Source organism: Salmo trutta, chromosome 30 (genome assembly GCF_901001165.1).
Source record: "Salmo trutta chromosome 30, fSalTru1.1, whole genome shotgun sequence".
Taxonomy (NCBI): domain Eukaryota; kingdom Metazoa; phylum Chordata; class Actinopteri; order Salmoniformes; family Salmonidae; genus Salmo; species Salmo trutta.
In genome coordinates this window covers 29624121-29645878 of record NC_042986.1, presented here as the reverse complement: position 1 = coordinate 29645878, position 21758 = coordinate 29624121, and the positions used below count along the sequence as shown (strand labels likewise).

At 42.0% G+C, this 21758-nt stretch overlaps 3 protein-coding genes across 6 annotated transcripts in view; 1 reads left to right on the top strand and 2 right to left on the bottom strand.

Annotated features, from left to right (window-relative positions):
* The first annotated feature begins 791 nt into the window (after nucleotides 1-791).
* pabpc1l (poly(A) binding protein, cytoplasmic 1-like) lies at nucleotides 792-6840 on the top strand. Of its 2 annotated transcripts, XM_029723770.1 has the most exons (17): nucleotides 792-967; nucleotides 2129-2322; nucleotides 2616-2809; nucleotides 2890-3005; nucleotides 3259-3339; nucleotides 3716-3855; nucleotides 4058-4152; nucleotides 4301-4441; nucleotides 4513-4608; nucleotides 4754-5002; nucleotides 5144-5231; nucleotides 5372-5491; nucleotides 5579-5718; nucleotides 5880-5988; nucleotides 6117-6247; nucleotides 6409-6484; nucleotides 6592-6840. In XM_029723770.1, the coding sequence occupies exons 2-16, from the start codon at nucleotides 2130-2132 to the stop codon at nucleotides 6469-6471; spliced, it is 1956 nt and encodes a 651-aa protein (XP_029579630.1). In that variant the 5' UTR covers nucleotides 792-967; nucleotide 2129; the 3' UTR covers nucleotides 6472-6484; nucleotides 6592-6840. The 2 variants fall into 2 exon arrangements, with proteins under 2 accessions (XP_029579630.1, XP_029579631.1); XM_029723771.1 differs by lacking the exon at nucleotides 3259-3339 and having other exon boundaries at nucleotides 794-967.
* Nucleotides 6841-8916: 2076 nt separating this feature from the next.
* LOC115168461 (RNA-binding protein 39) lies at nucleotides 8917-19001 on the bottom strand. Of its 3 annotated transcripts, XM_029723772.1 has the most exons (17): nucleotides 18625-19001; nucleotides 18106-18162; nucleotides 16451-16503; nucleotides 16039-16239; nucleotides 15281-15346; nucleotides 15111-15164; nucleotides 14873-14990; nucleotides 14576-14728; nucleotides 14327-14464; nucleotides 14169-14234; nucleotides 13885-14089; nucleotides 13523-13624; nucleotides 12146-12178; nucleotides 11516-11630; nucleotides 11150-11255; nucleotides 10426-10504; nucleotides 8917-9767 (listed from the first exon to the last, which is right to left on the bottom strand). In XM_029723772.1, exons 2-17 carry the CDS (start codon nucleotides 18154-18156, stop codon nucleotides 9667-9669), a joined length of 1641 nt encoding a protein of 546 aa, XP_029579632.1. In that variant the 5' UTR covers nucleotides 18157-18162; nucleotides 18625-19001; the 3' UTR covers nucleotides 8917-9666. The 3 variants fall into 3 exon arrangements, with proteins under 3 accessions (XP_029579632.1, XP_029579635.1, XP_029579634.1); XM_029723775.1 differs by lacking the exon at nucleotides 15281-15346; XM_029723774.1 differs by lacking the exon at nucleotides 12146-12178 and having other exon boundaries at nucleotides 18625-19000.
* Nucleotides 18673-21758, bottom strand: part of LOC115168458 (solute carrier family 12 member 5) — a 122727-nt gene continuing 119641 nt past the window's right edge. The window contains exon 26 of the mRNA XM_029723769.1: nucleotides 18673-21490. Within this exon, the coding sequence (XP_029579629.1) occupies nucleotides 20188-21490 (1303 nt within the window). The 3' untranslated portion in view covers nucleotides 18673-20187. The remainder of the gene's footprint in view (nucleotides 21491-21758) is intronic.

Sequence of the window (21758 nt, the reverse complement as noted above, 5' to 3'; positions counted from 1 at the left end):
CAAAGTACATTGTACAATTCCCAAATTATTGACTGTAGATATAAATCAAAATGTGTAGTCAGTCAGGGCAACTCCACACTATAGCAAAGTGGGTTTTGCCAATAAGTACAGGTAACTGCCAAAAATAAAGGAAACACCAACATAGTATCTTAATATGGCGTTGGGCCACCATGAGCCACCAGAACTTCAATGCACCTTGGCATACATTCATACACACCCATAGAATTAGTCATTTAATCAAATCTCTATAGTGACACCATTCTTCCATTAGGAATTCCATAATTTGGAGTATTGTTGATGGAAAATGCTGTTTCAGGAGCTGCTCCAGAATCTCCCTGCCCATCCTGAGACCCCTCTTTAAAAGTCACTGAGATCTCTTCTTCTAGTCATAGTTGCCAAAATAATGGGCAACTGGGCATTTTTATATATGACCCTATCATGATGGGATGTTAAATTGCTTAATTAACTTAGGAACCACACCTGTGTGGAAGCGCCTGCTTTTAATATACTTTGTATCCCTAATTTTCTTACGTCTTTTTTATTTTGGCATTTACCTGAATATAAACTGTTTACATCATTGGTTTTAGCTCTTCATTTAATTGTTGAAACAAATGTTTGGTCTTTGCAAAGTGCAAATTAACAGTGGTCAATTTCACACTTCGCTAGCCTAGACATATACTTCAAAAGTATGCAAAATTGAGTGGCGGGACGGTTTTGTTGTTTTTCGAATCCCAGAATGTAGCTTTTCAATGTACATGGACTACTTTTTAACGCGGAGGATTAGTCGGGCCGTGTCATTATCATAGTTTATAAATAGGTCATTGAAGAATATTCATGGTCGCGGAGTGAAAAGGCAGGTGTTTCACGGCAATTATCAAATTAAAACAGAAACATTTTACGAAGTTTTAGGCCAGAACTTTTTAAATTAAAGAATTTGAGCTGTTTCCACCTTGGCCAATTCAATAAGGTAAGACATTCTACAATAATATGTATACATGTATTTTTTCTGCAATTTATTTCGATTGCCATTAACGTTAGTGATGCTGGGTTTGATTGGCAATTACTAACTTCTTGGCTAGTAGCTAAAGTAGCTGGCATTGTATGTTAGCAAACACATTGGGTTTCAAACAAATGCCGAACTCTTTGATGGTTTACACTAACATTAACTTACAGCCTTCTACAACTCAGCAGTCTGTTTCAACTACGAACTAACATTAGTTTGCTAACTTTCAGTAGCTAACCGGCTAAAATAGCTAGTTAACATTTAATGTTAGTTAGCAAGCTTGTGATGTGTCAAGGATAGACAGTACACATGTTGTAATGATCCAATCTTTTAGTTGTACTTGTTTTAAGACGAGAATACAAATTTACTGGCATCTAACTGGCTAGCGAAGTTAATAGGTCGCTACTTTAGGTAACTGGAGAATCCATGTCAAACCTTTACACTCCCAGTGGTGGTCATGTGAGAGCAGAAATACTCATTCTATCATGTTAAATAGCTAAAGTAGACTTTGGTGATCGTCATCGTGAGGTTGTCATTGTTGTGTAACAATAGTGAAGTGTTTATGGAAGGTCAGGTGTTAGTATAGACCCCACAACCAGTTCAGACAGAACTGAGTTGCCCTAAAAACGCCTTGATTGGCCTTCCTGATCCTCAACTGGTGAACTCCATTATGTGACCCCTCCCCTCGCAGCCACCTCAAGTTGGTTGTATTTATTTGCACCAAAGAAAACAAGCGATAGACAACAATACAGATACTAAATAAATAATGTGTGCATGTGTGGTTGGGAACCCAAGTGGTTATATGAAAACCACACTACAAACAGACCGTGTGTCTCAAGTCCCAGAGGTCAGATAACCTAACTAGCCTACATTTGTAGGCGACTTGGCAACTTAATATAATACAGTAGTCAATGAAAACCAGGTGTTTTAATAGGCATATGCTTACTTTGATTTTTACCTTACGTTGATTAAGATGAGATGTTTACATGGCTATTGCATAATCTGCCTACTGCCTTAATCAGTTTAATATCGAATTATTACTGCGCATGTAAACGTACTGGCTGTTAGGTTTTGTCTGCCACTTTCACCCCCTCCCTCTATGATCTTCACGATCTCTGTCTGCAGGATGAACAGCAGTGGTCAGTCATACCCATTGGCCTCCCTCTACGTAGGGGACCTGCATCCTGACGTCACAGAGGCCATGCTCTACCAGAAGTTCTCTCCTGCTGGGCCCATCACATCCATCCGCGTCTGCCGTGATGTCATCACTCGCAGGTCCCTAGGATACGCATACATCAACTTTCAGCAACCTGCTGATGGTAATATTATTTTTGTTATCAGATTTGTACTCTGTGTCAATCGTGGACAAATAGATAAGCTGATGGCAACTCACACCATATGAGAGAGTTTTGTCTCTTAATTAGAGCCACTCCAAAGGTCAACTACATTAAAGTAGCTATTTGCTTTGATCAAGGGGATGACAACAATAATCCTGCTAATGGATTAATATTCCAATGACTACACAACTTAAATCTTATATTAGGTTATTCATGGACGTGTGTGATTAGCAGATGTCTGATGCTGTGTTTCTCTTTACTTATCTTTTTTTCAGCGGAATGTGCTCTGGATACAATGAACTATGAGGTCCTCAAGGGTAGGCCTATCAGAATAATGTGGTCTCAGCGCGACCCAGGGCTACGGAAGTCAGGAGTTGGAAACATTTTTATCAAGAACATGGACGAGTCCATTGACAACAAGGCCCTGTATGACACATTCTCAGCCTTTGGGAATATTCTGTCTTGCAAGGTAGACATTGCATTCTTGTCTTTGAGTGTCAGGGCATAATTTATCTGTACATCATTTCTAACATGCACTTTTAATTTCAGGTTGTGTGTGATGAGAATGGCTCCAAAGGCTACGGCTTTGTTCACTTTGAGACCCAAGAGGCAGCCAATCGTGCCATTGATACCATGAATGGAATGCTATTGAATGACCGGAAAGTGTGAGTGAACAAATTCCTACCAAGAGCTGTTTATTCTATCCGTAAGGTACCTTTTTTTAAAACTTTATTTTATTTACATTTCTTTCAACCAATATATAAACCACCTTGAATTTAGTGATGTAAGTAGGGGAAAGTGCAAAGGAAATCTGTAATGGTTAGGGAGGAGGAGGGACTATTGATTTGGTCAACGTTGTATCAATCTCAGACAGTGATGCACGTTTTTGCAGATAACATTTTCATGTTCTTTGCTCAGGCTAGAGACAGGTAGTGACTCTGGCATTGCAGACCCAAAGGCCCATTTCCTGGGGGGGAAATGTCAGTTGTCCACGATTAGGTGAGGGAAATGGTAGACATTTGTTCCTGTCCTTTTTTTTTTCTTTTTTTTTTTTCTTTCTTTGAATAATGTTTGGTCTGTTGGCCACAAGGTTGAGACTTGCAAGATTTTCTAATTTAAGCTTTGAAAAAGCTTAGGCAGCAGATTGTCATTCAGCATATCAATAATTACCAGTAGTGCTTAATGTAAAATTAAAAGTATATATCAACCACTTGTCTCATATGTTGCGACGTGTTCATCAAGGTGAGAAAATCAGTAAGTCTCCACACTGATATTCTGGGATGTGGAGCAGTTTGTTTGATATTTTGTAACAAGACTCATTGTAGTTTTATATTTCTATCTCTCTACTGTCCCCGGTGATGGGTGTGGTGTTCAGTTTTGTTGGCCACTTTAAGTCCCATAAGGAGCGACAGGCTGAGTTTGGGGCCAAAGCCATGAAGTTCACCAATGTGTACATCAAGAACTTTGGTGACGACTATAGTGATGAGAAACTCCAGGAGGTCTTCTCTGCATTTGGTGAGAACATCCTGAAAGTAGGACATATGACAAGCTTTGACATTCTATCCCTTTCTTTGGGCACTAGTATAAAGTGGTGGTTGATGTTATAGCTATTTGATTTAAATGAACATTCTGGAACATCCATGCAATCAGATGTGTTGGGTGGATTGGCATGAAAGCTTATGAAATCTAGGCTCCTTCTCTGTTCTTGGACTCCTAGGCAGGACCCTCAGTGTGCGGGTGATGATGGACGAAAGGGGCCGGTCTCGTGGATTTGGCTTTGTAAACTATGAAAACCACGAGGATGCACAAAGGGTCTGTATTTGGGGTTTTATGGTTATACTCTAAAGTTGCTCCCATATGTGCCATCTCCTTGTCAACCAGAAGGCTGTCATAGTGTGAAATGGGGAACATGACATATAAAATGTGGCATTTTGAGTTGACTTTGATGGACTGCTTTTAGGCAGTTGAGGAGATGAATGGGAAAGAACTCGTTCCTGGCCGAGTTCTGTATGTGGGCCGTGCTCAGAAGAGGACGGAGCGACAGGGGGAGCTGAAACGCAAGTTTGAGTTGATCAAACAGGAACGTATCCACCGCTATCAGGTACTGTGGGGAAGTGCACACCTGTGGCCTTAAGACAAATAGCTTTAATATCATTTATTTTCTTGATTCAGGGGGTCAATTTGTACGTCAAGAACTTGGATGATGGGTTGGACGATGAGAAACTCAGGAAGGAGTTTGCCCCTTATGGCACCATCACCAGTGCCAAGGTAGAAATACCCATACTTTTTCATGAGTAGTCATTTCTGCTATCCAATGATGTATCACAAAGGCTGAAAGAAGCATGTCTGGATCCGTGTAATATCTCTGCACCTCTTAACTTCATGGTTTTCTCTAACCCTTTCCTCCACTCAGGTGATGACGGACGGGGGCCACAGCAAGGGCTTTGGCTTTGTCTGTTTCTCGTCTCCCGAGGAGGCCACCAAAGCGGTAACTGAGATGAACGGCCGCATTGTGGCCACAAAGCCTCTGTACGTGGCTCTGGCCCAGCGCAAGGAGGAGCGGAAGGCTATCCTCACCAACAAATACATGCAGAGGACCATGCCTGGCCCAGTCATCGACTCCTATCAGCAGGCAGGCTACTACATGTCTGCTGTGCCTCAGGTCTGTAGTACGGTTAAAGGGAGGGGGTAATCACTAGATGCATCATGCTAGAATTGACTAAATTAGAAAGCCTATTTCTTTTATCTCAGGGCTGGCCCTGGAAGGTGATGTTTTTATCTGTAATATATTGTTTTTTTGTAGCCCCCAAGTCGCACCTTCTACAACCCCAACCCTGTGAGCACCATGAGGACATCTCCTCGCTGGGCTGCACAGCCACCCAGACCACAGGGTGAGTTGGAGGCAGATAGTTTTGAGATATTGGAGCTAAAATAATTATGACTGAAGCATTACTGCTACTCTAACATGTCTATTTGTTACAAGAATGTGTTTGATGCCCTATTGACATGGCATGTGTTGTGTTGCTGTCAGCACCCTACTCGGGCCAGTTTGTCAGGTCTGCTGTTCCCCGACGCGCCTCCACCCCCATCAGCACCGTCAGACAGGCCTCCACCCAGGCTCCACGCATCATCAACTACACACAGAGGATGGGTAAGGGCTACACACTAGCTTACTCAAAACATATACTTGCTGTGATGCAAAAACCGAACAGTAACTAACGGACACCCCCCTCTCCAGCTAACATTGGCACACAGACAGCAGGAGGTCGGGCAGGCATGTCTGGTGGTATGGTCCGAGGCACCCAGTATAAATACTCATCAGGGGTGAGGAACTTACAGCAGGTCATCACTATGCCCGCACCAATGGCAGTGCAGCAGGTAATCTCGTAAATTCCATCCTTTCCCCACAAGAAATGCCATGCAATATAGCTGTGTAGATTTTTTTTTACTCAACTGTTCTTTCACTTCTACCTTTTAGAGGCCCATCCCAGTGGTCATGTGTATTGCATTGTGTTTAATCTTTCCTGCTGTGTTGTAAGGTTGTTACCCAGCAGATGATGGAGCCAGCGGTGCATGTCAGAGGCCAGGAACCCCTCACTGCCTCCATGCTCGCTGCAGCCCCTCTCATGGAGCAGAAACAGCTGCTTGGTATGTAACTGGAATGTTATTGGGGAGTGTTCATGATCTGTGATGTTCTGCAGTCAATCCTCTATCGGAGGGTGTTGAGATGCCTCACTGGCACTCTCCTCAATCTAATTATTTCCCTTGGTTTGCAGGTGAGCGATTGTACCCTCTGATCCATGGCTTTCACCCCAACCTGGCTGGTAAAATCACTGGGATGCTGCTGGAGATAGACAACTCTGAGCTGCTGCACATGCTGGAGTCACCCGAGTCCCTGCATTCTAAGGTACGACAAGCTTCCATTCCCTCTGTCCTTTCAGATCAACTTTTACATGCAAAAAGGAAACCACTTATGATTGTTGGAGTTTCTTGGTTGTGGGTTATCATAGTCATAGTTGTTGTTATGCTAATCCCATGTGTTCTCTCTCTCTTCACTGTTCTCTCTAGGTGGATGAGGCGGTAGCTGTGCTGCAAGCCCACCAGGCCAAGGAAAACTCTCCTAAGAAGTAGAGAACCCTTTCAGGTTAGGTTATAAGTTAACAGTAGTTACTATGCCAACATTGACCACACTCTTGTCATTTGTGACTGTAAAGCAGTTGTTACTGAATTTGGATTTTACATGTGTTCCAGGACACTGCAAAGAAATCGCTGAAGGAGGAAAAAGTTAAAACGAACAAAAAAAAAGTAAAATTTTGTAAAAGGGGGGGGGAAAAAATGAAGTTTTGTAAATGGCACTTTTGATTCAAATCTGAGAATTTAATTAAAATGTATATCTATGGGGAAGAAAACCCATTGCAAACAGCTTATGTTTATTCTACTTTTTGTTTAAAAAAGAAATGTAAAATAAGAATATAAAGTCTTGGTGTTTTGTGCATTGAACCTGTATATCACGTCTCATTTGTTGTGCTTTGTGGAATGAAATCTCCTTAAATGTTCCTGTTACAGATTAGTGATCAGTTCCAATCCATAGAATATAGTGGAAAGGATTGTGATTATGTACTGTAATTCCATGGTGAAGTGGGATAATGGCCTAATACACCAAGGGGATCTGAGGTGAAAACAAGCTTGAGACAAGAGGGGATCATATTTAGAAAGGAATTAGTGTCTGGATGTCCCAAAAACCACATGCTATTAGTGATGGACACAATCAAAATAATCTTGAGCTGATTTCAAAAGTAATTCACAGTACATTACTGGCCAGTCACCATTTTAATACGTGTTTGTGTGAAGGGCAATACAACACTGTAGAGCAGATCATTTATTACAAGTTTTAGGTGTGCAGTATAGCAACAATTGGTGTTATGGTACACTTTTTAATCTCTGACTTCTACTCAGTAAAGGTTTCACCGCCGGATCTGTTTTTCTACAAAGGGACTAATGTGCTTCTTAAACTTCTGATCGCTGAGCAAGGGGGGTAACATGTCAGTTGTGATGTAATTGCAGAACAGTATGACAAAGTGGAACTTGGGGAAGAGGCTAATGAATGCATTGTCCATGACCGGAGTGATATGACAGCATACAGATTAGCAGCTGCACCCCATGCAGTAGTATAGTCATCTGGGCCTTTCTGGCTGAAACTGGATCTGAGATTGTAGCTTTGGCTGAAAACACTGAAGTAGGTGTAGATCATTGTGATGCACAGGTAAAGGATATTGGCAGCATAGTTGGTGTTCTAGTTGTGAACTGAGTCAGACATTCCTATGATAGCACATCCTACCGGTAGAAAAAAAGGACAAAGGCTTGATGAAGGCAATAATGATGACATGAACACAGGGATGGTCCCTACAACTCAAATACATGTGATAAGCACATAGGTCCTGTTCACTGTGCAGATCAGAGGATGCTGTAAAGGATGACAGATGGCTACAAAGCATTCAATAGACATAACTCAAGTACATAGGTGTGTTCTTATGAGTGTTATTGGCTATCATGAGAAATATACACGGACAAATTTAGGAAAGGGCATACATGGGTCAAGACAATCAAGAGCACAGTGAAAGACATGATGCTGTCATTGATCAGCTCCATGTACAGGATGTACCTGGAGTTGCTGTGGAAAGTCACGGTGGTGTACAACAGGATGCCATTGAGGGCCAACAGAACCACTGTTAGGTTCTTGAATAAAGCCTCAAGTCGTTGCAGCTCATCCCTGTGGCCTCTGGTGCAGAATCACACAGCAATGATGAACCTGTTACCGCTACCCATCTCTCAGGCACAATTGTACTTGTTTCCAAAACACAATGTATCAAATACTCCAATTTGAAATGAATCAAGAAAAACAAAAAGATAAAGAACCCATGGCTACTGTTAACCATTCCTATTCCCTGAAAGTGGATACATAGAGCCCTGAACATGTCCTATTGAATGGATGTTAATGTCTTTACTCCTCTGAAGGGGGCTAGAAGGCTTTCTTATAGTCAATGGTGTGGAAAACAGCGATAGAACATAGGATAAATGCATAGGACAATGAACTCACAAGGGTCCCAGCCTAATGTCAAGACCCAAAGTATAGTGAGGTTATGGGTTCATGTTTATTGAAGGTTCAACAGATCACTGCTGACCTGGGGAGTTCTACACAAACATCTTATCATGGGCTTAGGGGACTCAGTGATATTTCATGTTCTTAGAAGTCTTTTGGGCCTGACTAACAGGTTATTACCAGAATGCATTACTGTCATAAGAAATTCTCTTTAGAGGCTTTTGACAAAGGTCAGGTATTAGTTGATGCGAGTTTCATAATTGCCATTAATGGGAGTTAGTGTGGTCTAAAAGGAATGAATAGTGAGGTGGCAAAGTGGTCAAGATTATCTGAAGTTCCAAGCACAAAACTTAGTACCATATCCATGGCGTAACTATGGGTAGGAATATAATGTCCACTTGTGAATTGAAGCTTTACTGTATATTAAAACAGTAATTATTAAAAGGTCTTTGAGTGTAAACCACAACAAGACCAGCTGCTGTAAACTAGGATTTTATTACAAACACATATTTCACATCCCCCTTCATTCCAGATGAAACAATCCAATGTCAACAAGACAAAATGCACATCACATTGAACCACCCAAATCACTTATTTTGATTTTAAATCAAAAGTTTTTACAAAATCAAGTCTTGATTACAAATGTTAAAAACTTAGTGATCTCAAACACAATGAATACCTTGAAGTTGTTAACAAAAAATAGATCTGTTTTGGGGTGTTTGTAGGCATTGTTCTTTTCATTTAACACATTAACTGAAAAACTTACCGGGCAAATCAATTTCTAAAGCACAACTGAATGACAAAATGTACAATAAGTGGTAATTGAATGAGGACAGAGCAAACTGCACTTAGAATCAGAGGTTAATTAGGTAGGGCTGTCCCCAAAACGGGTTCTTTTGTGGTCAGTTTCAACTTAAATCTACTTAGTACCCACTTTCCACTGTATAACAACTCCTTATCGCAATGCAGGTTGAAACGCACAACGTAATTTGCTCAAGTGCACCTACAGAAATGTGCGGATACAGAACTCAAGCTCAGCCTGATGGCTGTCAGATTGAACAATAAAACAAATATCCTTCAAAACCTTTTGTATTTCTGAATGAAGATTGGGTGGACTGGTGCAGTATTTTGCTACTCTGGTAAATAAGTTCCCAACATATTAGCAAACATTATGTACATTGTTAAAGCCCACAGGCGTTGCGACATCTACTCCATGCATGGCAGACTTATCGCCGCGAAGGCATCAGTAGCTGGGTGGCCGTTACTGAATCAGGGAAAAGGTTATGGTAGGTTGGGAGGGGTACGTACGCCGCAGTGATCATTTTACCTACGGAGAAAAAAAAATTAACTTGCATCATTACTTGTCTTATACATATGAACAAGTTATTTATTAATGTAGAAAGCCGAGATTTCTAAAAAACACATTTTAGCTAGAGATACATTTTTTTTTTTTATAATCAGCAGCACAACTCACTTGAACCTAAAATAAAAGACAGTACAGTAGGAAGATTGGGGATTTCTATAGGCTAACTGCTTCTCCAATCACACTTGTAGGCGATGTTGGCTAACTAAGCTCATGCGTAGAAAGAGAAATCGCGTTTAACGGTGGTCTCGTGCCAAACTGCATGTGCAGGCCGTCAAATCAAAGGCACTCCTTCAATATAAAAGTTGTTTGTCTAAAATGTGTCAGTTTGTCACTTTCACAAGGTTGGAGTAATAACATGTTCAACTATTTAAGACATTTGCTCAAATCTAGGTTGTGTGCCTTTACATTTCTAGAAAATGATCAACTAAGAATTTTGGCAAGCGTTCCCAGTAGTCTTGCAATGCTGTGCCTCTGGGTTTAGAAACTCTGTGCTAACATGGTACCGTTTCATTTCGATTACTTCCCATTATCCCATGCCACAAACATAACTGATATAAATGCAAGGTATGTAAATATCAAAGAATGGCCCTATAGAATGCATTGGTACAAAGATACACACCTGCAAACCACCGTCCATGTAGGGCATTCACTGCAGCCATCGCTGTTGGGATAGTGGGGCATTTTACGTACACGTTGCCCTATAAGAGAAAGTGGTAAGATAAGGGCAATAAAACATCTATCGATCTGCAACATTGCCCTAGTACGTCAAATCCACTGAGTTGAGCGCAGACTAGAGTTTATTGCTATGCAGTCAATACTTTCAAAATGTAAATTCTTAAACCCTTACCGTGTACCCATGTTTGGCTTCGGTTGTTGTTTGCTGAAGTCAAATACAACTGACTCTTTCCTCATTGCTGTTGCTCTAAGATGGCAATTCAGCGCATGTGCCAATTGAATCTCAACAAGGAAACACTGTGGCTGTATTTCATTAATGTTTTATTAAAAAGTATGGATTTCAGCAAACAAAGGCACGCAACAGAGTACAAACATAGGTACAAGGGTTAACATTTTGAAATAGACTGCATAGGGACTCTGAGGTTTCATTTAAAAAAAATTATAGTCTGCACTAAACTCAGTGGATGAAATTGTGGGGTAGAGGTTGGCAATCTGCAACAGACTATCTGATGGACGAAAGGGTATAATTGATCAAGAAATTAGCGTAACATTCTAAATTTTACCATTGTATAAAACATGCCGCACTTAATTTTTTGGGGCAAAGTGCATAATTTGCTGGACCAGTTTAAGACTATCCACCTCTATAGTGCATTTTAAAAGGGTCTTACCTGAGGGGAGTTTTTGTCGACGTATATATGAACAATTCCACCATGTTTGTTGCACTCCTCCATGACGTCATCCTGAATCTCGATGTCCCAACCAGGCTCATTTTCCCTGGAAAAGAGGCAGGTCACTTCAACCCCTTCATCACAAACTAATGACTCACCTAGCCCAGCTTCATGAAATGAAAAGTTAAGCCCCTTTGACTCCCAGAAAAAAAGCCATATCAATGAGTTGACAGTTATTTAGTATCTCCCCAATTGTACCCTAATCTTACATTTGGTGATGCATTTGTGAATCTAGTTCAGTATATCAAAGCTCTAAAACAATGGTTTCTGCCATCATGAAATGAAAAGGGGAAAGTAGTGTCTTACGACTGTGGGCTGAACATGTTGGACAGCTGTAGGCAGTGTGTAGCCAGTGGTTGAGTTGGGAGGTTCATGGCCTGGTTCATGCTTGGACCCAGGTTCAGGGCAGGGTTGGCAACAGCTGTAAAAGGAGATGACAGCATCATTAACAGAGGTCCTTCTCACCAGGGGGGTAAAGTGCAGTTGGAGTCCTGTCTGTTGAATTGACCATCAGCTCCTGAACAAACTGTAATTTCAATGGAATGAATTGACTCCAACCCTGCTTCTGACTTAATTAACAGGTTGACTTAATATTTTTGATTACCTCCCCCCTTTAACAAGAAATCAATGAATACATGTAAAAGTACAGGACTGGTCTTTCTTCTGTGTTGTTTCAATACACTTTTGGACAAAATGTAGTTACACACAAGAAAACCAGAGAAGATGTATACGGAGCCTGAGAATCTTATTTGGCTTAAACAAGAAGAAAAGCATTTATATGCATACTGTGAATTCAGTATGTGTGACAGCAAGAAAAAAGGACCATGGGAGATTTCACTCTGGTTTGAAACATGAGAACTTGAAAAATTTATTTTAGATGAGCATTAAATTGTGTGCAGATTTGATAAGTTGTGCACTTCAATCTTTCACATTCACCTTCAGGGGGTGGGTTCAGCCTGGCTTGTATGTCTAAAAGATTAGAAGAAGAGAAGTTAAAAGACTTGCACTTCGGCTGGAAAGGGGAAATTATTTAGGTTGTGAGGATGGAAAGATGCACAATGGATGAAGAGCATAGCCAAGACCATTGACTTACTACACTGCAGTGCACATCATACCATTAGACCTAGTTGCTACAGGTAGACATCCATAGCATAAGGCAAACACAGAGAAGCAAAGGTGTCCTGTTTCTGCATGTTAGTTCAATATCAGCATTCCATCTAACAGTGTTGCAGCAAGTTGTAAGTGTCCATTCACTTAGTAAGACAAATTGCTGGCGTTGGCAAATCAAAACACACAGGTTGACTTGAATGATGGTAACGGCATAGGTTTCCCACCAGTTGCCCATTATATTCAAGGTGCTCTTTTCACGCAGTGCCATAGTGAGGGAAGAAAACAGCTTTCAGATAGAGTACGTCTCTGAGATGTCTTTCACCAAAAGCTGAGAACATGGCAGGTTGTTGCAGGGATGTGGTCAGAAGCGATGAACATACCACATAAAGGAGTGTTGCTGGCAATGCCAGATTGGCCTTCAGTGTTTACGTGTGGATCCATTAGATAAATGTGGAAGAGATCATTAAAAGATAAATGATAGTGAGAAAAGATGAGAAGTCTTATGGTGGTACATTTGAGATGATCAAATACTGGTGGTCACAGAAGCAGTTTATTTGAACCAGATCATTTTAACCCACGCAGCCGCCAGATCATTTTAACCCACACAGTCGCCAGATCATTTTAACCCACGCAGTCGCCAGATCATTTTAACCCACGCAGTCGCCAGATCATTTTAACCCACGCAGTCGCCAGATCATTTTAACCCACGCAGTCGCCAGATCATTTTAACCCACGCAGTCGCCAGATCATTTTAACCCACGCAGTCGCCAGATCATTTTAACCCACGCAGTCGCCAGATCATTTTAACCCACGCAGTCGCCAGATCATTTTAACCCACGCAGTCGCCAGATCATTTTAACCCACGCAGTCGCCAGATCATTTTAACCCACGCAGTCGCCAGATCATTTTAACCCACTGTGCATTCATTGCTCACTGGAAATCATCCTGCCAATGGAGGTCTGACAGCTCTCGTTTGCTATGAACCTCTAGAATGAGTTTATGATCAACAGCCAAAGCAACCTTGGTACATTTCACATTCGCATGAGGTATCAATAAAGCTTAAACTTCAAAATCACAGGTTTTGAACTTTTCTCCTTTGAGGAGAAGCATGTCTGCCGTGTCTTAAGATGAGGCCAGTGAGTAGTTCATTCCACAATATGTAGTATGACATGTTACTACATACAGTATAGATAATGTGACTACCTGTACCAGCTGCCATGTTGCCGAAGTGGATTGAAGACGAGTGCATGGAACCACTCATCTGTAGAGCCTGCTGTGCAGCTGGAGGGATCTGAAGACCAGTACCTGAGGGAAACAAGTATTCATTAGCATCAAGTCTATTCAATGATATTTAAAACAACTTGAGCACACATACTGGAGTGATTATAGAGGTTAACTGGGGTAACACCATGGTTGACAAAATAGGTTTTACATTATATCACAACAGGTGGAGATAGTAAAAGTTGAGCTTAGTATTCACTAACTGCTGACAAATAAACCCAATGGCAATTTTGAGCACAAAAGACCAAACTACATTCACTCAAAAACATCAGCTAATAGCTCACCCTCTGCCAGCCGGGCCATGAGCTGCAGGCGCCCGGTGGTGCCCAGGTCAATGCCCGTCCTCTCCAGCTCGTCGTTGTCCAGGAAGGAGCTGGCGGTGGAGGAGTCGGTGCGTTCTGTCACGTTACCAACCTTCATGGGCCGTCCGGCCAGCTCAAAGCCATTCAGCTGCTCCAGTGCTTTCTTAGCACACTCTGCATCTGCAAACTACAATTACACGCAGTCATCCAGTAGGAAATCAGCTAAGTAACATGGCACACACACACTTTTGGAATCAGGAACTTACTGAGATGAAACCATATCCTTTGGATCGTGCAGTTTCACTGTCCATCATCAGCTGTATGCTCTCAATCTGTTAAGGAAAACAACATCCAGTTAGATACAACAGAGTTAATGGAAAATTGAGGTTAACATACATGACAAGTAATGGGGTTTCCTCCTTACCCTTCCGAAAGGCTCGAAGATGCCTCGCAGCATGTCCTCTGTGATGTTGAAGTGCAGAGAGCCCACGTACAGCCGCATGGGGCCAGCATTACCCTTCTGAAGGTTGTTGGCCATTGCTGCTGCTCTGTTCTTCTCAGCCTGCACACACACAAAATGGTGAGTCTATGCCATCTGCCAAGTTAGCTGTGAAAGGTGACATCACATTTACTAATTCCATCATTTCTAAAATGTTATGTTTAAATCAACTACCTGAGAGGCCTGGACAATGATGGGCACTCCTAGAAGTCTCTGTCCAGTCAAGCCAATGGCCAGCGGGACTGAATTCGCCTCCAGAAACTCAATGTAGGCGATACCCTTTGACCTCCTGGAGTTTCTGTCAGAGATCATCCTCACATCTCTCACCTACAGGGGTTAAAATAGCAATAGTGTGTCAAGAGTGAGCACCTTCCTATTGACCATTAGCTAAATGCTTTGTCAAAATAAAGTCTTAATCTTGACATATTTCATGCTTCTACTTTTAAATGTGTGTAAACTGTGAATACTGACTTTCCCCACAGCAGAGAAGAAGTCCTCCAGATCTCGTGGTCGGATTCTGGCTGCCAGCTGCATACAGAACACAGTACGGGCATCCCTCTCCTCTGGGGTCAGGTTGTCAATTGGTTGCCTTGAAAAAGAAAACAGAAAAACACATTTTTTGATGGACGGTGAAAAAAAAATGCCAGTTCACAAAACTGATCTGAAACCACGAGAGCTTCTAACTAGACAATCCGGCTGTGTATCTCACCTTACTGGACTCTTGTCTTTCTTGAAGGGACTACGACTTCTTGAGCGCCTACGACTGAAAAAAGTAACAATCACAAGAGTTAGTTCTAACCCAGACTTTACATTAATACTTGAATGACAAGACAGCCAACCACCAACACGTCATATCACAAATAATTTAATCATAAAAACCTTAGTTTGTTGGCATGTGGTGGGCCAATCTTCCCTCCTGGACCACCGTTAAATTTCGGCCCCAAACTAGGGGTGTAAAACAAGGTTCAGCTCAGTATGTATGCCTACTACTGATGAAGATTATATGCCAAACTGTGTTGGTTTTTAATAATAGATAGTTGTTATGTGTATATTCAATTTCCAATGACCTCAACGGAGTGGGTTAATATGCCTAACAGTACAATTTATGCCTATGTGTTTGCCATTAAGTTTCAGAGACACTGCCTATCAGTGGAAGAAACGTCTCCAGCTGCATAGTAGGAATGATGAACACTTTCTCATTCATAAAGGCGACAGTGAAAATGGGCCTTACAACAGCCTCAACCCCCACTTGGGCCTACATACTCTACTTCTCTTGAAACACAAGGGCTAATCAGCCCAGTCACATGACACTTGGCTGAAAGAAGAAGTAAGAAAGGAGTAGTAAACAGGGGGTTGACCTGAGGACAAAACCAGGGCTACAGCATTAGTTATCCACCTCATGCATGAACTTCCACATAGAAGTCAACAACCATTACCTAGATTTTTTTTTTTTACTACACCGCTGTCAAATACAAAATCCTGTTTCATTTCATCATCAACATTTCTACTGCCAGCTTTCAAGGTGGGAAAAATAAATTGCCTACAATGAGGAGATAAAGCAGACTATTCTCCCCAAAAAAGTGGAAAGTAAACAACACAGATAAGGGATGCCAAAATTGGAAGATCTCTATACATACAAGGGGCTGCGGCGTCCTCTGTAGCGCCCGGCACGCTCCCTGCTATGGGAGCCACTGCGGCGGCGCTCCTTACTGCGGCTGCGTTTCTTCTCCCGACTCTTGCTCCTCTTCCGGTCCCGGCTCTTCTTCCTGTCTTTGCTCTTGCTTCTGCGCTTGCCAGAGCTCGGGCTCCGACTACTCCTACTGTGGCTCCTCTTTTTCCTGGAACACAAGTTGAGATTGTCAGAGTGCAAGTTACGCAATCAAATAATACAATTGTTAACAGATACTTGAAACAACATCTTCTGTCCATTACTGATGTAGTTTTGTAAAGGTTACGTGATTAAAACCTGACTAACACTGTAGATAGCCAACTGACCAGATAATGTGAAGACGGTTTAGCAAATAGCCCAAGTTCAAAATCAGTACTTACTTCTTACTACTGCGCTCCTCATGTCCATTAGCGCTAGAGGACTTGATCTCATCCTAAGCAGGGTCGATAGAAGAACATCATGAGGACGTAGAGGAAACATTGCAAGTCGTCAGGGGTAAGGGGAGGGAACAAGAAAATACAGAATATATTCATTTAGTAAAAATACTGTTAACATTACTGATATGTTTGGAGAAGTATCTAAGGGGGTCCATCTACAGCCCCTGTAGAGTTTCACCCCCATCCCCCCCACTGTTATAACTACATATTGTACAGTACTCAATCCAACCAAAAGTCAAGGTGTATGGGGGAAAGTATCTAACATTTTGGCATGCTACAGTAAGCCATGGTAACAATTTGGTCATCTCAACCCCACCCCTCCTGCTTTGTCGTACCAATACCACTATCTGTTCCTAAGCCCACTGAGGCCATGCTTGGCCCACAGCCACTAAAAGAGATCCTGTGGTTGGTGCCAGTCCAGTGATCTTCACCCATTTTCCTTCTTGGAATGTAAGAGTTCGATGCCACCTCTGTCACACATCTCGCCCTGAAGCAAACAGGGATTCACACTGCTTAGTAATATGGACTCCCAAGAAAAACTGAAAAGAAAAAATCCACTAGTTCAGCCTCATGTTAAATGACCTATGTTTGTTCTTTTAGTGCCAGCTGAATGGAGGTGATCCATTTTGGCTTGTATTTCATGAGGGGAAAACTATTCTTATTGGTGAAATCATTAACTAAATGTATCATGGAAATGAAATCTTGAAATGAAAATCTTACAAATAAATTGTAGTAAGAAAATAAACTTTGAATATTACTGGTGTTAAAAGGCATGCAAAGTCAAGATGCTGATTTACGAATCGGAAACCATCAATAGACTTGGGCATGGAGACAGTATTCATATTTCAAAGTTATCAATAGCTTACTCTGTTGACCTTGGCAAAATCATGACTACACATTTAAGCCATATCAATGATTTGTAAAACAAAGTATACTATAGAGTCAGTAGACTAATCTACGAAAAGACAAATGTAAGGGTAAAAGTACTAACACACGTAAGGCCTATTTCAGGTCCGACTTACTTGACAACGATGCATAACAAATGTCAATGCATATAAATAGAATATGTGCCAGAACTACTGGTATCACGGTCAATCTAACTAACAGGTGTAAACATGGTGGAACAATGCCTTTAGTTACCATGTCAACAGAAATTTTAAATACTGTCTCCTTTGCATGTGAGGTAAAATGCGCTGATTATCATCCATTTGCATTCACCTTGTTGCAACCGAACAGGTGATAGGATGTTCTAAGATGAGGCTCTTTTTGTCCTAGGGGGATCACAGTACATCAATACATTGCGCAATTACTACCTTACTTTTTTCACAGTTCACACTGGAATCAAAGGTGAATTCATGGGAGTAGAGGTGAGATATCATTAGGCAAGTCTACAAAGAAAGATAGATGGGCGTTTATTCAGAATTTTGGATTATGTCTGACTGCATCACACACCACATTCATACATTGAGAGTCACACACAATCATTTAACTATCAATAATAGCTAACTTATACATCTCTGAGCAGCAAGATGATACAAGATCAGCAAACAGTGAATGCACAACAAAAAAAAACATACAAGCCTGGCAATTCTACCCACCTTTCTGTATGGAGCCTCTAGCATAGCCTCAATGTCAAAATCGTCTGCCATGGTCTCCTGCAAGAGAAAACAAGATAGAATCAACTCAATTTTAGTCATAAGATAAAAACATTACATTCATTTAGAATTCGTTAGGTCTACTGCGGCCACAGAATATAACGTTAGTTAGCAATCTAGTTAACGTTAGTTAGCAAACTGTTAACTAGCTACCAGTAGTTAGTTGAATGTTCTAACAATATAACTACATTTTAGCAGGGCAGCTAACTAGCTAGCTAAATAGTTCCCAGCTGACAACAGAGCAACTGTGGAACATTCCAATGCATTTGACCAACACTCCTACACGTTAGGCTGCTGCTTACAGCTAGCTAATGTTAGCTAGACTAGTTATAGCTAGCTACCTACAGTAGCTAACTAAGAACCATAGCTAAGACATTTACTAGTAATGTAACTAGCGTTAGCTAACTAACTAGGCAACGTTAGTTTACTACTATCTGAGGAAGATATGTAATGGTAACTTACCGCAGGGATTTGTCCCACCGACCCGTCTGCTTCTTCTTCTTCTTCTTCGACCAGAAAATTACAGTTACCTAGCTAGCAAGCTAACCAATCAGCCAGTGAGCTAGCCAGCGAACTAACGTTACCTCCTTCTAAAATAGGCCCAATTTGACCTCGGATTCGCCTGCTGCTGTTTCTTCCAACAACAGATTCAAAATAATCGCTCCAGAAAATGCTCTCTCTCTAGACTACGTATTACCCAACGAAATGATCACTAACAGCCCGTACAGTATTTAGCTTTATATGAGTTATCTTTCTTCCCCTTTCAAGCGTTTGAAGTTGTTTCACAAAACAACTTCCTTTGCCTCTCTAAAATGGCGCTCTGCACTCAAGCCTCGAGGAAGGCGGGGTTGTTTGTCCTAGCTATCTAGAAAGGCTACTCCACCGCCTCTCTCGTCTCAATATGGTACTTTACCGCCACCTACCGGAAGATTAGATAAATTCACCCAAAATGAAAAACAAATGCCTTCTAGGACTGCATTACCTCCCCTGCACAGATATGATCATAGAACAGAGCTATGTAGCCAACCTTTTATTTATTTATTTTTCTGAGTGTTTTTTTTTGGTGAAAAACAACATACTGATGTGTCTGGCTCTTTTCGACTGTCATTTGGCTGTAGAATAACAACCTCTTTCAATTTTCAAACACTTGTATGATGTCAGGAAATAAATTCACAAGATCAGGAGAATTTCCTAACCAGGAAAAATATTAGTCCCTAGTTAAGAATTTTGCACTCAAGGCCTCTCTGCATACTAAAGGGTCACCTTAGTTGTTGCATAATAGCTTACTGCATGTTGGCCATCAGACTTTGTGACCCTTTAAGGAGCTGTAAATTTCCTTTCACCACTCCACTAAACATTATCTAAATCTGAGTATACACAATAAAACATCGCAAGGAGAACTGCAGGAACAGTGTAAAGAAATAGTGCGATTGTAAAATGAGAGATACTTTATTAATAGAGTCATCAAATTAGTGTCAATACTCTGTATTATGTGAATGTGTTTGTGTCAATATTCTGTATTATGTTAATGTACATTGTATGAATGATATAATCATGTGGTTTTAGTGCCCACGTCTGCAATTGTTTTGCTAACCGCAAAATTGTATTCACACTTGAAAACAAAAGCCCTCTGACCTCAATACATTTAACAGTCAGGTGTGTGAGGCTACTGTAGTCAGTATGTCATTACATGAGATGACACACTTTCACAAACCACTAAAAACAGACAAATGGATTTCGTCAGGCAGCGAGACACAGACTTGCATACTATAACATCTTAAAATAAGTACAAATACAAACCCAATGGTTAATTTGGTTACAAAACCAAGTTTGTGTCCATAAAACCTCTCTTGTGTGGGATTGTAAAATAAAAAATTGCTAGAAAGAGAAATGGGTCACAGAGTACATTAACCATGAATGAGGATTTATTCTATTGCTAAACTGCATGATTATCTAATAAATGTAAATGTTTTACCGTCATTCAGCATTAAACTTATTTATACAACTAAATGCATAGTAGGCACCCTATGATGCTGTCGAATCGTCAGTTTTGATTTGACCATTTAGGGCCATTGGACAATCATAGTGAGGCGGAACATTGAAAAACAGCTCATCATCAAAGCAGAGGTCATCTGAAGGTGATGCGAGATACGGCAGCTTCAACACAAACCCTGTCAATATGCCCCCTAGTGCTGCCACTCCCATAGTGGAGAACACAGCTGCCACCTGGTAGAGGGCCTGTTCCCTGGCACTGCGCCCCAGACCTGGCTGCAGACCAGGGATCAACTCCTGGAGCTCCAGAAGCTTAGGATCTCCTTCCATAGGTGCCCTGTGGCTAAAGATCTCATACATGCTGGGTCCATACACCTCCTCAGTGGCTGTCAGGATGGCACATATCCCTGCGGCACAGGATATGAGTCCTGTGAGGCCATGCAGGTTGTGGATACCACACTGGTCCTGGATCCGAAGGTGGTGAGCCAGGAAGGGGCTGAGGTACTTGTATCCCAGCATGCAGGCGGTGCAGCCCATCACACCCAGCGCGTACGCAACCGCAGGGGAGATCATCATGTCCACCGATGCCCCCACAGTCACCCCACCCGCAAGGGTCACGTTCTGGATGTCGGCCATTGTAATCTTGCCATTCTTGTTGAGCATGGCGGAGAGGGCGAAGGCGGTGAGGGTGGAGGAGCTGAGGCCTATGAAGGTGTGCAGGATGGCCCTGTGCTGGTCGTCTCCCTTCAGGGTTAGAGCCGAGTTAAAGGAGGGCCAGAACACCCAGAGGAACAGGGTGCCCATAACTGACAGGATGTCTGACTGGTAGCTGGTGTTCTCCTTGGCGTGACCCTCGTTCAGACGTGGCCTGTACAGGACAAATGTTGCACCCAGGCCGAAATAGCAGGCAAACAGGTGGATGAGGATGGATCCCCCTGCATCGTTGATCCTCAGGTACTTGAGCACGGCCCATTCATTGACTGAGAACACTGGGACCTCCAGCAGGGCCATGACTAGGAGCTGCACTGGGCTGGTCTTTCCCAGGACAGCCCCAAAGGAAATGAGCACCACGGCACAGGCAAACTCAGCATTGATCAGGTTGATGACCCCCAGGTGGATCTTCCCAGCATGGCTGAACTGGAAGTAGCCCTGTACCAGGATGGCCCATTGGATGGCGAAGGTGGCCGTCAGGAAATTGAAGACCATCCCGCTGAAGCCGTAGAGACGGAAGAAGGCCAGAAGGCACCCGAATCCAATGAAAATCATCACCTGAATGTCAGCAAAGTATGGGTAATCTCGGTACAGTGCGTTGTCCATGGGTTTGGTCTCATTGTTCTGCAGTTTAGCATTAGCATCGTTGTCATAGGTGACAAAGGCAGTGTAGAGGGCTAGGAGGAGAACCTCCAGGACCAGCACCAGGACAGGCAGTCTCACCCTCAGACTGGTGGAATGCTTTTTCATGCTGAGAGCTTTTTCAGACAAATGACCAGAATTGCTTTTCCTTGCCTTTATATCATCTCACCCTTGATAAGAAAGGCCTAGAACATTGCTGGAGTTTTTACTAAGACTGATGTGCATAGACCACACCCCCTTCATAGAGCAAT